This window comes from Erigeron canadensis, chromosome 2, assembly GCF_010389155.1.
Source record: "Erigeron canadensis isolate Cc75 chromosome 2, C_canadensis_v1, whole genome shotgun sequence".
Classification (NCBI taxonomy): domain Eukaryota; kingdom Viridiplantae; phylum Streptophyta; class Magnoliopsida; order Asterales; family Asteraceae; genus Erigeron; species Erigeron canadensis.
The window spans coordinates 27,971,026-27,989,326 of NC_057762.1; the positions used below are offsets into that span (position 1 = coordinate 27,971,026).

At 33.1% G+C, this 18,301-nt stretch overlaps 2 protein-coding genes across 2 annotated transcripts; one reads left to right on the forward strand and one right to left on the reverse strand.

The window, feature by feature from the left end:
- Nucleotides 1-3,820: 3,820 nt before the first annotated feature.
- LOC122586331 lies at nt 3,821-7,522 on the reverse strand. Its single transcript, XM_043758328.1, has 3 exons — nt 7,157-7,522; nt 5,333-5,584; nt 3,821-4,272 (listed from the first exon to the last, which is right to left on the reverse strand). The coding sequence occupies exons 1-3, from the start codon at nt 7,520-7,522 to the stop codon at nt 3,961-3,963; spliced, it is 930 nt and encodes a 309-aa protein (XP_043614263.1). The 3' UTR covers nt 3,821-3,960.
- A 5,494-nt stretch (nt 7,523-13,016) lies between these two features.
- On the forward strand, nt 13,017-15,429 carry LOC122588922. The gene is made up of 3 exons (XM_043761139.1): nt 13,017-13,072; nt 13,217-14,652; nt 15,029-15,429. The coding sequence occupies exons 2-3, from the start codon at nt 13,247-13,249 to the stop codon at nt 15,213-15,215; spliced, it is 1,593 nt and encodes a 530-aa protein (XP_043617074.1). The 5' UTR covers nt 13,017-13,072; nt 13,217-13,246; the 3' UTR covers nt 15,216-15,429.
- The last annotated feature ends 2,872 nt before the right edge of the window (nt 15,430-18,301 follow it).

Below are 18,301 nucleotides of genomic sequence, written 5' to 3' on the forward strand. Positions count from 1 at the left end.
CCAAATAGTTGGCCGATTTCTGAAAGAAAAAACTTTTCACCGTTGTTACGAAATAGTTTAATCTTTGTTAATAATGGCGTAACAGTTCACATTTCCTGTTTTTGTTAGTTGGATATTCTGGCCCTTTAACTGCATATGAACTCCTAATTAGGATTAAGTTTGGTAAATTATGGATGGCAGTATAAAATTTAATGATAATTGGAACAGATACTGAGGCTCAGCTTTAAAGCTTATGGAGTGCAATAAAGACGAGGCAATCAAGGCAAAGATGATTGCTGAAAAGAAGTGGGATAAGAATGATTTTGTTGGTGCAAAGAAATTTGCTCAAAAAGCCCAGACTCTATATCCCGGGATTGATGGTATACTTCAATTGTTGGACTCGCTAGATGTGTATATCTCATCAGAGAGTAAGGTTAATGGGGAGTCGGATTGGTACAAGGTATTGGATGTAAATCCATCTGATGATCATAAAACAATTTATAAACGGTACAAGGATTTGGCGTTCAAGCTTCATTCCGATAAAAACAAGTCAGTTACTGCAGATGGTGCGTTTAAAATCGTTCAAGAGGCCTGGGGTTTGTTATCCGACAAGGATAAAAGATCAGCTTATAACCAGAGGAGGAACTCAGGTTCATCCCCCAATGTCAATGTAGATCATGACTATTCTGCAAACAAATCAACTTCAAACCCCAAGAATTGTAAAAGCACAGAAACTACCCAGACTAGTCCAACTCCAGCGGCTCATGAGAGTGACAAGTTTTGGACTATTTGCCATCGATGCAAGCTGTGTTATGAATTTCTCAAGGCGTACCTCAACCATAATATTGTTTGTCCAATTTGTTACATGTCTTTTCTTGCTACGGAGATGGTTGTGCCAACAAGTAGTATACAGCCAGTTGTGGAGGTTGCGTACCCATCTGGTTCAACTCCAGTGGCTCATGATAGTGACAAATTTTGGACTATTTGCCATGGATGCAAGATGCGTTATGTATGCCTCAAGACGTACCTCAATCATTTCATTCGTTGTTCAAATTGCAACATGCCTTTTCTTGCTGGAGAGATGGCATTTCCAACAAGTTTTATACTGCCAGTTGTGCAGGAAACGTACCCTTTTGGTCCTAGTTCAAATGCACAGATTCCACATCCAGGGTATTATTACACACAGCCAGCTGCTCCAGTTACTGGATGGGCACCATGGAGTTTTGGTTCACATATTTCAAATGCACCAATGGCACCGTCAATGGGTCATACCCAAAACGTTGCTCCATATGCTGGATGGGCGCCATCAAGTTTTACCCAACCGGTTGCTCAGAATACTGGATGGGCACCATGGAGTTTTGGTTCACATATTTCAAATGCACCAATGGCACCGTCAATGGGTCATACCCAAAACGTTGCTCCATATGCTGGATGGGCGCCATCAAGTTTTACCCAACCGGTTGCTCAGAATACTGGATGGGCACCATGGAGTTTTGGTTCACATATTTCAAATGCACCAACGGCACCGTCAATGGGTCATACCCAACACATTTTTCCACATGCTGGATGGGCATCATCAAGTTCTACCCAACCAGTTGCTCAGAATACTGGATGGGCTGATGCACAGATGTCACGGTCAATGGTTCATACCCAACACGTTGCTCCACATGCTGGATGGGCACCATCAAGTTCTACCGAACCGGCTGCTCAGAATACTAGATGGGCTGATGCACAGATGTCACTGTCAATGGGCCATACCCAACACGTTGCTCCATATGCTGGATTGGCACCATCAGGTTCTACTGAACCGGTTGCTCAGAATACTAGATGGGCACCATTGAGTTTTGATTCGTTTGAACAAATGGCACCGCGTATGGACTATACCCAGTTTGATAGGCAGAATGCACCCACTGAACTGGCCAATGTTCCAAACACAGGCTCTCTCCAAGAGATCAGTCAAATGGGCCGCAACTGGGTTAGCTGGTTTAAGTCAAAGCTATTTTAATTATCTTTAACTAGTTTGATACCCAGCGGCGTGGTATGTCTATATTGTAGACTAACTGAATATGTAATCTACAATAAATAATCTTATAATAACAGATATATATAAATAATTTACGATAAAAAAAAAAAAAGTTATATGCAAGCATATTTATAGGGTGTGTTTGAGTAAAACCATTTTTATGATTTTTTGGAAGTCGGGTTTTATCTTTTAATTACATAAAAAGAAATAATTCTTATTGAAAGTCATAAAAAAAAAATAAAAAAATTCATAAGATGAGAAAGATAAAAAGTTAATTGCATAATATAACTTTGCATGAATTGTAAAATCTGAAATTAAGGGTAAGAATTATCCAAAATAGAAATTAGGATTAAATGCAGATTTCTTTCTTGTGGTTATTCGAAATGTACACTTTTCATCCTTGTCGTGAATAATAAGTTCTTTTGTCCCTGTAGTTTTACTTATGTTAAAAACACTCATCCCTATCGTTAACTCCCTTGCATGTAACTCACGTGTGGGGCATTTTCGTTATTTTTTCCATCTTCCTTCATGTATTTCCAAAACCCAAAATCTAACTTTACCAATTTGAATTTGGGTTGTAGGTTGAGACGTAACTTTTAGGGTTAAGGCTCAAATTTAAATTTAATCTGGGTTGTAAGTTCAGACGCAACTTTGAAGGTTGAGGCTAAAATTTTATTCTTTTAAAAAACAAACTAAAATATTTTTTAAAATTTTGATCAAATTGAGTTGGGTCTTTTCATATATTTATGAACTTTTTATTGTTTTAATAGTAGGCCCCAACCCAAAATGCATACCCATTATGTAAAAATTTTTGGATCCGTCACTGTTATTAAATAACGATTGTTGAGGTTTATTTTACCACCGAGGTTTATTTTACCACCCATCCTACCAACTAACAATTGTTATTTTTCCTCCGTTGAACCTTTGCATAAATGGGTATTTTTTGCATGGCTGACAAAACAAGCTATGAACTTATATCCAATAAATAGGAATGATAAAATAACTCAAAATAACATTTATGATATCTAACAAGAAGAAAAAAGAGTTTTATTAAATATGTCTCTTGACAAGAGTCGTAACCTTTCATTGATTTACATAATATATAATCAATACCTTATAAAGCAAAAGGCTATTTTTTACCATTAAACGTTCCGTCTTTGAAATACCATTATTCCCCTTAAAATTACAGTTACTCATATTAGGCTATGTTTGGCACAAGCTTTTTGAAAGCTTTTCAGGAACTTTAGCTTTTTATTTTAAACTAAAAGCTCCCAAAATATTAAAAGCTTTGTTTAGATGCAACTAGCTTTAACTTTTATTTGAAAGAAAAAGCTCCAAAATGAAACGCTACCTGAAGTAGCATTTCAGGAGCTTTAGCTTTTCGAATGAGCTTTTACTCTTAAAGTTGCAGTTATAGCTATCATACCAAACGCTTTTAGAAAATAAAAGCTACAACTTACAGTTCTAATTAAAAGCTACAGCTACTTTTGCCAAACATACCCTAAATAAGTATTGTATACCAGAAATACCCCAATAAATTTGTCTTTCACTTTATAAGGAAATATCATACCATAATATTCTATTTTCACGAGTGCATGTTTTCATTAATTATACTATCATTTTACGTCAACTACCTTTACATTAATAACCACACCATTAACATCAGCATCATTCGTTGTCGCCGTACTGCCGTCGCATTACGCGGTACCCCTCTCGTGGTGATAATACAAATATACTTTCTAATTTTATATATTTAACCCAAAGGTTTAGGTTAACTATCAACGATAACACACTAAGCTGAAAGAATGAAATGTAGATTGCATATCATGTATAAATGAGTAATGACAGGTAAGAACTAATAACCATGTACTAATTAAAAGTATGTCAAAGATCAACAGTAAACTGTTTACACTTTACCATAAGAGAATGAAAGAGTGTACACCTATGCAACCAAATTTTCAGGATGTACCCACAAGAACATCCTTGTATGGGGTTGGTTCTGGTGGTGGTGGTGGTGGTGGTGGTGGTGGCAGTTTTGGTGGTTCTGTTTTGCTTTCGTCAACGTTCCCCGGCCACCTTCTTCGTCCTTCCGATAGAAATGGTGTCTGGCCTTCACGCACCCGGCTTAGTCGCTCTTGTGCTCCCCCTCTTAATTTTTCAAGTCTTAGCCTATCCATCTGGAGCATCTTGAACACTTTAACCACATTTGCTAACCCTCCTATTAATAACAACAAACTTGCAAACATACCTATCCAAACCCACGTCCTTGTCTGCATACAACATGAATAAAATTTTAAACTTCGAGCTTACAGACATGATAACATCATCTAAAACGAACCACATACAACCCAAACTAGCTTCTGATATTTTTTAAAAGAGAACCACCTAAATCTCTTTTTAAGGTCGTGGTTTGCACTTTAATTGGGTAACTCTCGACACATTTGGCTGGTTTCGTATTTAGCTATTTCTGTGAATTCATATAAGATGCTAGAGGAAACACATAACCCATAGCAACCAATTCATGTTGGGGAAATTCGAGATAACAAACAAAATAACCGGATATAATCAATCTTTGAAGGCACGTGATCGCTTTCAGATTGAATCAATTTGGCGGTTCACCCAAACTATTCAATCGGATACAATCAAAGATTAAGAATTTTCTGTGTGGATGTGTTTGAGAGAAAAAGAACCAGAGAAGGAAAAAGAATGATCAGATCATACTGTTACGGGATGTTAATTAGGCCCAATAACTGCCTTTTAGGCAGTTAATTAAAGGCAATTACTTATCATGTTTCGAATTTGGCAAATTTAGTCCCTCGAATTCCGAAAATAAAATTTTCGGAAGGATTTTTACCATAACAATTCAATGGAAATAAAAAATTTATTGCAATTTTTACCATAACAATTCAATGGCAAATTTAGCTCGACCCCCGCCTGGGGCTGCCGTCCCTTGGACCCCCGTATCTTAGGGGCGCCCCTAAGGTCATAATAAATTCAAATAGGCGTGCACTCCGCACCTCCAATCCTATATGATGTATTATTATGACGTTACTGATCAAACAAGTTAACCCCAATTACACTAAAATATCCAACAATTCATATAGAATGCGTCGAGTTTGTCATTCCGGCCCTGATTGTCTCTATGATACCATGTACTACTATGTGAATGAGGGGTTGAGGTCCTTTAAAGTAATCTCGAGTTGAGATCTTGTGAGAGGAATCCCTTAATTTAGCTAATGGTGGACCCCTTTATCATGCTTAAATGTTTTTGTTATTGGTTTGTGGTTTTGTAGCTGTTTTAGAAAATTTTCAACAAAATTGAGGACATACCAATAAATGTATACGATGGCGTAAATATCTGGGCTGCTCACGACTGTTAAGAATGGCACCAACCATGAACAAGAAGCTTCCAGTCAAGAATGGGATATGGACGCTTTGTTGCAGAATTTGAACATGTCCATCAGCTCTCTCGTAGATTTGACACGAATTTAGGATCGAACCAAGCACCCATAACACAGAACCAGCAATCAGCATATTCAACGCATGCACCTCAAGCCTGTTATGAATGTATCCTTTATTCCCCTACAGTTTGCAAAGAGTCACCAAACAAAACACAAAATTGAGCATCATATAATATAAACAAATCAACTTATACATGTTAACAGTTACAATGATTCCTAATATCCTACTATCTTCAATAATAGTATCATTAACTCACAACCCTTATAAGTTGGAGGATGATTCATATGCCATCAAGTTACACACTCGATAACAGCAATATTACCAAAAAAATTTGTGAAGACATGTTGTTCCACAACACACACAAAAAAAAATTGAAGTACATACATGATAGATATTTAAGGGCTGGATTTTCTTCCGAGCGGCAATTTCTTTTTCCAAACTAATGGTTCAAGCCATCGAACCTATTAAAGTTCATGCAACCCACGGACACAAATAAACCTCCGAAATCTGAGGCCCACACAAATTAATTATTTCAACTTCACTACAGTTTTTAGTTGTGAATATTCAATAGATCTTTACAATTATGCAATCCACAACTAATAACTATATATATGAGATTTTTTTGATAGAAACCACTGTACTTACGTTTTTCGAATTAATTGCCTCTCTTCAATTACAAAGATAATTGATATAACTCTAATGTATACAAGGTCAATGCCCATTATTTTGTCAAAAACAATCCCTGTTTCTTAAAAAGCTACTCTATATATGTGATGCCTATCATCATAACAAAAAACAAAATAATAATCGTAATGCTATTTAAGATGTTTAAATGATCATTTGATCTAGCTACTCTTATTTTTTGTTTTTTAAAGACAAATTTTACATATGCATTTGCTCTATAAATGAGATTAAAATCTACCACTCTTTTGTTGATAGCCACCGTCTCGAGACCTTTTAACCTGGTTATTGATTGAAGTCATTGAACTAACAATTAATCATGTAAAATCTACGATCACCCACGGTTGTTTGTTTTTATTAATGAATGTACTTCCCTATGATCATAATATGTCACACACCATTTCTTTATAAAGAGAGTGTCATTGTACTGGAAGGTTAAGCTCGCACCGGAGAGTAATTGTACTTTAAAATTAGAGTTTTTTTTGTTTTTCCCGAACATTTAGTCAGCATGTGACATCAGGTAAACCTCACCGTACAATGGTAAAGCCTTGCCCGTACCCTAGACAACGAAATGTTGACCAAAGGCCGTTACAAGTATTCGGAGGAAAAAACCCCAAGACTTGCCTTCCTTAAGCATCGAACTCAACACCTTGGGTAAAACCTGAGATGCCTCTAACCAGTTGGACTAATCTTCATTGGCTAAAAATTAGAGTTACTCAATTGGAATATCCGGTTAAAGTACAATTACGGAAATACCCCTTTAAATGCTTTTTAACGCTTCTTTGTATCCATGTTTTATGAAACTACATCAAATTAATTTAACTATCTACTTGTTCTGCTATTGTGTGTAATTTGTTGTTTAGCAATTCTATTTTAAATGGCAAATTATCCTACTAAAATTAGATAGATTATACTAATTAACCATCAAGACAAAACACAATTTACAAGTCCAATTATCAGGATGAAACACTTAAATATACAAGTACATCAAATAGACCAAAACTTGATAACCCATACCTGAATAAGAAGAAAAAGGATTCCTAAAAACAAGAGAATCCCACCCAAAGCTTGAACAAGTGGCACACCAACTTCAACAAATGGAAGTTGAACATCAAGTTCCATCAGCCCAATCCTATAATCAATACCTGCTAGATGTGCTATCAGATCATGCACATTCACAACCACAATCACAACCAGCCCAATCATCAACAAAACCAAGCCCAACTCCATATTTTGCCACGTCAACAGAGCCACAAACCCAAATATTAACACTATGGTCGAGAACACATAAACCCCGGCATTCATGTACTCGGCCCTGTTTCGGGTCAGTCGCGGCCCGTACATTCTACTCTCACGCGCCGTCGCTAGCTTAACCATCTTAACTTTTGTACTTACTATATTGTTTACTTTGGATTTAGAGGAAATGAACCAACTCTAGAATTTTATTTGTAAATTTAGATGTAGAATGGTGGTGGAGCTAGTACGTGACGAGGGGAGGTGTACACGTGGCGCTTTGCATGGAGGTGTTGGGTTTATGGTGTTTGACACGTAGTGGGATTTTCCAAGTTTGGTGCTTGGAGTGTTTGGTATAAGAAATGCGTGAGAAATGATAATGGTCAAACATGACGGCCTATTATTTATTACTAGTAAAAAGCCTACATACAATTCTGAACGGGTAGGCGAATCATCCACTTCTTCGTCCTATATTACATTCAGGTTAATTAATTTTCTTGGGTCGATTCAACCAATTAATTAAGTTGCTTTCAATCAGTGGAATTCAGCCAATCAATCTATATATATTAGATTTTAGACCCGTGTCCAACACTAGACACGAGGTTTACGATATTATTAATATTAGATCTTCATACTTTTAAGTCATAAAAGCTTATAATTTTGAAGAAATACGGTTCTAAGTGTTATATTTATAGTACAATAATCATATGTTTGTCACTGTAATGATTAGCCTAGACATATTGATGGAATTGTTTGTCGTAGTCATTCCACAAGCCACATGCTATATATAATAATTTCTCCATTATAGAATATTTTGAAACCAGTTATACTCATAATGTGATATTATTATGAAAGATAATTAAGAATTAAAATATAAACATATTTGTGATCCTGTACTTGACATTCAAGTATATGTATTTAATCATGATGTGCTTCCATAACACGCATAAGGTTATTTTTCAATCACTTGTTATATGATAATATGATAACAATTATGATTGTTTTTATATTCTTTGATAACAATTAGAACTCTTGATTTGAATAACAACTGTAACATTAAACATTAATATGTAAAACTAATATATAAAAAGGAGAAAATTATGTACCTTTTTTTATTGAGAGATAAAATGAATCTTGAATGTAATTTATATTGATTTGAATTTAGGATTCAAATAACCCTTTGTTGTAAATCGTGTTTGGGATATGTATCTAGAGTTCACATTGTATTTATATCAAATATTAAACTAAATATTAATATTTACAATTATAAAAATCTAATATAATATTTGTTAATAAGTCGTTAGGTTTTGAAATAATTTTTTGTAGAAAATATTTCATATGTTAAAAAAAAATTTAATTTAATTAAATGATTGTAAATTTTAAAAAATTCTCTCAAGTTGATGGCTAAAAATAAATATAAATTAAGTATTCAGGGTTAAAAAGTGTAAATTATTGATGGAAAATAAAAAAGTGTAAATTAATGAGACTTTTTTTACAAATTAATATAAATACTAATATAATAATATATTTGGATAATGATTATCAGAGTTTTTAATTTGTAGTTTATCTAAATGATAACATCATCAAAAGTCAATTTGATGAAATTGAGCGATGTGATTGGTTAATAAGTCATTAGTTCAACTGTCTTATTGTATATATTAAGATTAAGATAATCAGATTTTTAGAAAATTGAAATCAACACAAATTAACATAATTAATAAATCACACAACTTTTATTGGAGTCGCGGTGGGCCAGGGTTGATCGAGTAGCTAAGTAATTTTGAACTTTGTTGTTAAGCACAATCTATATTTATGACACCGGGCCTTAAAAAAAATCATGAAACAGCCTTATACATTACATACATTCTTTTTAAGAGTAGTCTAAAAGCGAAAGACATCTTTCCATAAAAATATTGGTTAAGATTCTATATTACAATCAATTCACCTCAACTTCAGCAACCGTTGACTTTAAGTTCACCACAAGCTGCTCATTGCCACCGTTTGAATTTGTGAAAGAACTAGCCGATAAAGGTTCAAACGACTGTGATATGAATGGACCAAACATGGGTCGATAGGGACTTAGATTGATTGTGGGGTTATAGGACTAATGGGCAAGCTTGGGCTAGGGTTAATTATTAGACCTGGCGGTTTTTGTGGACTAGACAAGGTCCCGGGGCTTGAAACAATCTGCATAAGGCTTAAAACCAGTTCATTCCAAACTTTTCTTTGCTTCATTGCTTCCAGGGATTGTAGAACTTGTTGCAATTCAGTAATATAATCCACAACTCCTCCAATAATTGATGCTTGATCAACCTACAAATTCCATGCAACATAATTATATGCATAATGCACATATATAAATATAAGTAAACAAGAAAGGCATTTAATAGCTATATATAAAACTGAAAACTTCTCTCTTATTTTTATGCATTCAATGTTGGGTTTTGTTTGATGTATTTGTACTACTTTAGTAAATCAACACTGAAGTGGTAGTTGAACTATTAAATTATATTTAATGATATCAACATTAAATTTACTAATTGAATTTGAAAAAATTACATTTAATGAGATCAACATTAAATTTAGTAGTTGAATTATTAAATTATATTTAATGATATCAACATTAAATTTAGTGGTTGAATTTGACAGTATCACATTTAATAAGATCAACATTTAATTTGGTAGTTGAAATTGGTACATTAAGTTTAATGAGATGACCATTAAATTTGGTAGTTTGAATTTAACTTAAATATTTAGTTTACATATAATTTCAACAAGATATAGACAGGTGGATTAATTATCATAAACAATCAAGCGTATTTTGGATATAAATAATGAATTAGTGTTGATAAAATATTTTTCTCAGAAAACAAATCACACATACATACATGTTTTTTTAACCATGACACTTTTTAAAGCTTTTTTTTAACATGCGATAGACCAATTACCAAATGTTACCACATTTGAATCATATATTCAATCAAGTCTATGTCACATATTCTATAAAACTTAAAAACTAAAGCATGCTAAAACTAATGCAAATTAAATTACTAAAAATAAAATACAATATAGGCGTATAATGTTTTAGAACTATATTTTTTTCATTTGATTTTACATGCACGTTTTTACGTTCAAATTTACCTATTTAACCATTCATCTTATCTTGAAAATGTCATAAACAATCTGTGTATTTGATACGGATATAAATTTAATAACCTCATATTACCTTACATATTACCCAATAAGAATCGAATAAAACATAACCAGTTATACTATATATTATATCTATATATTAATAGGACTTGAGTAATGACCAGTAACTCGGATGAATAGTAACCGCTTATGTGGCGAGTTACTATTCGTCCACCACACATCCTGAACTACTAACCAGATTTTGTCACATCGCATTCTGTTCTGATTTTCAAATGCGGGTCACTTATTGGTTTTTTTTCACACTTTTTTCCTTTCGGGTTTCTAACCAATATGTTGCAACTTTTTCATCTTCATATCCTGTATCATTATGTACCATGTACCATTATGTATCACTAGATGGTCCACCTATACCCCATGTTTTTATTTGGATTTTACCATACCGGATTTCGTTCGATTTTTTTTTCTTTTGGTTTTTCTTGGTTTATTGCACAATTTTTTTTATTTTGTGTTCTTTTCTATTATTTCATTTTATACCTTGCATCACTATTTAGATTTTGCCATATCGTATCCCGTTTGGAGTTTTGCTTTCGATATTTTTATAGTTTTTTTGCTTTTGTGTTATTAAACGTGACGCTAATGAACCATCCCACCGCCACATGGTATTGTTCTATTGGTCCACCTACACCCGCATTTCTACTCGAATTGTGTCATATCGGATTCCGTTCGAGTTTTTTTTCCTCTTGGTTTTTCTTGGTTTTTTGCACAAATAATTTTTTTTCTTTCGTGTTCTTTTTTTTGGTTCATCTTATACCCCGCATCACTATTTAGATTTTGCCATATCGTATCCCGTTTGGAGTTTTGTCTTTCGATATTTTTCATAGTTCTTTTGCTTTTGTGTACTCAACTAATATATTGAAAACTTTTACTCAATATTTTGTTTTTCCTTTTATTTATCGCACAAACTAAAAGTATGTATTAGATATTGCAAACTTTTTGATTAGGGTTTCTTAGTTTTCTCGCACAAACATTATTTGTTTTCTTGAAGTTATTTATTGGGTTTTCATACTTTTATCTTTTGAGTTATTAAGTTATTCAACGCAAGTAGACTAGCACAACGAAACTATATCAACATGACAATTGGAGCCCCGCAAAGCGGGGCCCAAACCTTACTCATATACTATTAAAGGAAATGACATAATGAATAGTAACTCGCCTACGTTGCGAGTTACTATTCGTCCATAATACACGCTCATTTACTATTCGAATTTACCATATCGCATTCCGTTTGGATTTTCAACAACGGGTTAGTTATTGGTTTTTTGCACATTTTTATCCTTTGGGGTTTCCAACTAATATATTGCAATTTTTTCATGTCCATATTTTGTACACCATTCCGGTTTTACCATATCGCATCCTTATCAAATTTTCAACTATAGGTTGATTATTGGTTTTTTACACAACTTTTACTTTAAGGTTTCCAACCAATATATTGCGACTTTTTCGTGGTTATATCATGTATTATGTATCACTATTCGTTTTTTTCCACATTTTTCTCCCTTTTCAACTAATAAACTTAAACCAAAGTTTTTATCAAACATATAAAGTGACATATCATCAGTAACAAGGCATAATCACAATATTTGAAACCTCGCAACGCTCAAAATGAAGCTAATGTGGTTTTGCCTTTGGATAAATATATACTTATCAATGATTGATACTTTTTAATTAAGTCGTTGAATATTCACACAATACACTAAAATAAACAATCGTTTGGTTAATCCAACCTTTTTGTCACCACACCTCGGATCGCCACTCGTAATGAAAAGTAAATTAATTCATGAGTTAATTTCAAAGATCGTCCTTCTTATTTACAAATTTATCCAAATAAATCAAAATTTTAATTTTTGAATTTAGAGCCTTTTAATATTTTTGGTCCAAAAGTACTAACTTTTTAACAAAAAATGTTTACTTTTTGACAAAAATAGTTGATGAGGGTCTAATGTTAAAGATTAATACTGTAATTTTTCATCAAAAGTGTTTATTTGGATTAAAATCGTAACTTATATTAGCAAGATTGAAAGAAACTGCTCAGTACCGTTTTTTTATATGTTTTGAGCCCCAATAACTTGACAATGTATGAGGAATGTTAAGATGTAGGTAAACCTAAATGGTGAAAAAACCCTCCAATCTTTACATGAGATTAGGATCGAACCCGATACAAAAATCAGATTGTTTAACACTGATCCAACCATATTATTGAAACTTGTAATTCATGACAAACTACAAGAATTAAGTGTTAAATTCATTTATCATTTTTCATCTATATACTTCTTTTAACAGTACTTCTTTTTAACGGTTTGTTATTTCCCTACTTCAAAAACCCACTTTCACTCAAAAACCCTCTTAACCATTCTTACACCTTTTTCTTTACCGTTATTATTATTACTGGATATAGAATTGTATATATATATCTCTATATATCTATTGTTACTTAACTTCTATGGACATTTGATGGCGGACGCAGTTTTCTTCTACTTCTAAGTAAGTTTTTCAATCGCAATTATATACTGTAATTAGGGCTTCTGTTACCTTTTACTTTTACAGTTTTTCCAATTTTTATTTACTGATGCTTTTTACAGTTCGTAATTAATTATTATTATTTTTTTTATGTATGCTTGAAATTAGGGTTTTATTCGAATAATTTGAAAAAAAAAAATGGATGTTGAAACAAATTTAGTTAATGAATTTGAGAGGTTTAGAAAGAGATGTATTGAATTAGAAGAAAAGAACAAAAAAGATGAAACAAGGTGTTTGATGTTGGAAAATGAAGTTGAAATTTTAAGAAAACGGAACGAGGAACTCGAGCGAAAGATCGTTATGATTCAAAATGTTGTGAATGATGGAGATTGGGAATTAGAAGAAAATGATAAGTTTGTTCAGTTAATGATTGAGAATAAAGTGTTAGAATGTGAGAAAAGAAAGGCGGAAACTGATCTTTGTACTTGTAAGGAGAAGGTTAAGAAGTTGGAGGCGCGGGTTAGTGAGTTGGAAGCGAATTTGAATGAGAAAGTTATGGAGGAGGATGTTAATAATGTGGTGATGTTGAAGAGGACTAATGATGGATTTCATGGAAAAGTTAGAAAGAGGTTATCGTTTGAGGAAGAAACCGAGGGGTGTGGTTCTAATAAGAAGATTGCTCCGTCTACTCCTGGTGAGGGTTGGACCCCGTTTTCTGGTGTTATTGATATTAGTGACGAAGAAGATGTGAATGAGTTTAAAGGTGGTTTGTTGAGTACTAAAAGTGGTGAAAGAGAAACGGCTGATAAGATTGTTGTTGGTGGTAATGATGAGAATAGTAAGACGGACAAAGGACATAAGGGTAGTTTTGTAGTTGGGTTATCGAATACCGGAAGTGCTAAAAGAGAAAGGGGTGTGAAGGTTGTGACGAGTGATGATGTGAATGGTGAGTTGGATGATGAAGATATGGATAACTTTGAAGTTCGTTCTTCGAATACCAAAAGTGGTAAACGAAAAAGGGCTACCAAGATTGTTACAAGTGATGATGAGGATGATGGTTATGATGACAATGCTCTTATTTGCACACTGATCAAGACACCGCATAGTTCTAAGTTAAGAGCAGATTCTGAAGGTGAGGTCAAAGAAGAATCAAGTAAGAAACGCCTAACAAGGCTAAGAAATTTGAAATCCGAAAACATACAGGATGCAAGCGGTTTTGATTTGAAGGAAAATGTTTGTCTTCATGGAAATGTTTCTAGTGAGGAGGAGTCAGAGAGTGAAGGGGAAAGCTTGGATGGATTTATTGTTGAGAGTTCTGAAAATGAAAGTGTTTCTGACTCTGATTCTGGAAGTGATTATAGTTATGATCAATCTGAAGATGGGCTAGATGACTTTAAAGAAACCTTAAAAAAGATTGGGAGAAAGAAAGGTTCAAATTTAAATTGGGATCTGGAGGGAGATATGTTAGCTGATTTTGGCAAAGACCCCAAGTTGTGTATGAGGGCGGTATGTGTTCTGTATAGGCAACAAACAGCAGATGAGAAAGCGTCCAAAGGAACATTTCATCATAATGCGAGAGGGTTTAGCCAGACTGATGCATTCAGGTGAGGCTTTTTAACCCAATAAGTACTGTTACTCATTTATACCGCAACAGTACTAGAGTCCAGGTTTAGGAAATGATTCTTGAATTAGTAAGTTACTTGGGTCCTGGTTGTTTTGTTAGAGGTGGCAATTTTGGCCCATTCAATTTAAATGGGTCGATTTGTGCCATCTTTTATCTTTGATGGGTCAACTGCTTAAAATACAGATGAAAATAGTTAGCTTAAAATGAAACAGGTGTCAAATGGGTTTAATGGGTCAAAAATCGCCAAATAGTGTATTCTTAATGCACTATATAATATTTCCCCCAAATAGTGAATTATGATGTCTGTTATTAATATATAATCATTGCTGATAAAACAAGTATGGATGATCTTATAGGGCTAGTAAATTAGCTGAGTTTCTTACGGATGGAGACTCTGCTGGTGATCTGAATAAAACAGTGCAACAGCTAAAACGATATGACTCGAAAGGGATCCCATTATGCATGGAACTTGCAGCAAAATACTCTAAGCAGTTATTTCAAATTTACAAGAACAAGGAAGATCGTTATTTCAGGCCACAATGATAAGTTTTTGCCTGGACCGTCATGCTTAAGATTTGTGGATCCGGCTTTGTTGTTTATTTGATTAGTTTCATCCTGTATATGCACGTTATGCGGTGATAGTAGCATCTAGTAGTAAGAAATGATTAGATAATGTCATTTGGCTTTATGGTCAACAAAATTCTATCTTAATGTGAATATTTTGTTTCCAAGTCATATTGAAGGTTTCTGTAGTTTATTCTTGTCTTTATAGCTCTCAAGACTAAGTGCATAGAGCAGTAGAGCACCAAATCCACACTGTGAAAGGCGTTACAAGAGTTGCATTACAAGTATATGTTGCAAGAATTAGATTTAACTTTAACATTGACAAAAGAGGTACACTTTCTTGTTCAATTCTTATGGGGGAATCAAGACTCTGGTTATTGTTTGAAAAGTTGGCTTTTTGGGAGGATTATTGCAATCTGTGATCCCTCATTGTTCAGTAAACACTTTTATTAGAATTACTTCATCTCATGCAATCCCAAGTACAAGATCGACCAGTATGAGCGGAACGAGTACGAGACTACGAGTTTGGTAACACCACGTTCTCATGTCAAGTCACTTTGTTGATAAAGTAGCCCGTTGCACACTTTAAGGCACTTCCCATAAATTTATGTGATAATTTGCCTTGGTGATTCTAAAAACTATCACAAGCAGCTTTCGGCTTGCATCATTCAAGTCCTTTAATCTCCAATGTTGGAGGCGGTCTGTTTCGCTATTTGATGAATAGTGTTGCAACTTACGTAAAGTCGGTGAACACCGACTTGCACCATTTTTTGAAATCAATCTAATAATATAATTAAAACAGAATTGAAGAGTTTTTGCAATATGTGACACAACCTTTAAACAACGTGTATCTTAATCAAAGAAGTTAACCTCTTTAAATTTTTGCCATTTCTGTATCATATAGTACTAGTCATATGGCCGTGTGATGCGACGGTGAAGTGATGGTGGTGGCGACGACGGTGTTGATAGTGGCGTGTTTATTAATATAAAAGTAATTGATATAAAAGAGGTATTGTATAGTTATTTAAAAGATAAAGAATGTATATTGTAAATAATTTCATTGAGGGTATTATAAATATATTAGGTGAAGATATTAAATTGGTAATTAAAAGAGATGAGCAGTTTGGGTAGATCATGTTCTTTTTTGATAAAAATAATTAAAAAAAACAAATGCATTATAAGATGGTTAAAATTAAGATTATGAATTATATTGCCTAGTAAGATATTTGTTTGTTTATGTATCTTCATAATCTTCTACTATATTCAGAACTTCAGAACTCTCTCTTATTTTACATTTTAATTTTAATATCGTTTAGTCATACACACATTGTTTTAAGGGAAATAATTAATGCTCCTAACTAAATAGTCTAATAATTCTCTTAACTATAAGATGGTGACAAGTGGAAAAATCAAGAGGCAAGTTTATAAAAGAGAATTAATGGATACCACATGTCACATTTTTATAGTTTTAGGAAGATTTTTAGCCTAATCTTTATGAAGATTTATCATTTGCCTTGTTTTAAATGTATATATTATTGAATAAAGTAGTAAAGTGTGCCCCACATTGCAGGACTTCAATTGTCGCGTTGAAATGATTGCTTATTTTTGTGTATTTTGCTGAACTTTTAACAACTTAATTAAAAAGTATTAATCATTGATAGATTTAAAAGGCAAAACCACATTAACTTTATTTTGAGTGTTGCAAGGTTTCAAATATTGTGATTATGTTTTGTCACTGATGATATGTCACGTTATATGTTAGGTAAAAACTTTGGTTTTAGTAAATTAGTTAAAAAGGGAGAAAACTTTTTTTTTTAAAAACCCCGAATAGTAGTACATAATGATACAGAAGATGACCACAAAAAATTGTAATACATTGGTTGGAAACTCCAAAGGAATAATTATGTAAAAAACCAATAATTACCCTGTATTTGGAAATCTAAATTGGATACAATATGGTAAAAGCCGTATAGTGTACAAATTGTGGACACGAAAAAGTTACAAGCATATTAGTTGGAAACTCCAAAGGAAAAAAAATGTACAAAAAACCAATAACTAACCGTAATTAAAAATTAAAACGGAATGCAATATGGCAAAATTCGAATAATAAAAATGAAGATGCACCGTAGACGAATACTACGTGTATATAAGATACTAGTCCTCAGGCCTGTCCATTGGACGGGTAGTCTCAAGATATATAAATCTTATAATATTTGTGAAACAAAAAGTGTATGACCAATATCACAATTTAATGAATACAAAAGCTAAAGAAAAAACATATGAAAATTAACACCATATAAATATTGATTACAGTTTACCTTTTTTTTCAACTTTAGTTAATTAAAAAGAGAAACAAAAAGTGTATGATAACTTAATCAATACGAAAGCTAAAGAAAAAACATATGAAAATTAACTCCATATAAATATTGGTTCAAGTTTACCTTTTTTTTCAACTTTAGTTAAAAAAAAGTGAGAAACAAAAAAGTAGATAGATAGATGATAATAATAATAATAATAATAATAATAATAATAATAATAATAATAATAATAATAATAATAATAAAGATTTTTTATAAGATTTTTTTAATAAAGGTTGGTCATTTTTTTATTATAAACTATTTAAATAATAGAGGATTAATGAGGAGGAAGTATTAGGCTAAATGAGAGGGATTAAGGGTGCCAAGTGTAGTACCCCAACCCCCTCTTTTAGTTATATTATAGATTAAATAAAATATTTGGTCTTGTAAAACGAAATTAGGCCCATAAATTTAATTAACATGTGTCCATTACTTTATTAATGGATTTGTATTTGTAATAACGGGTTGATAGCCCAATGGTATTTCGGACCTTCATTGAAGGTTTGTTCCTTAGGCAATCAGGGTTCGAATCCAAGGGGCAAGTTTTACCCCAAATGACATTCAATGTCGTAGATGTCGTGTCGTTTGATGATCTATCCAGGGTTTTTCCTGCGAACTACCACGATGACATCCTGTCCAGTGGGTGTAAGAGACCACATATGAGGTAAACAGACTCTGACCAAAATTGAACGTTAAAAAAATAATAAT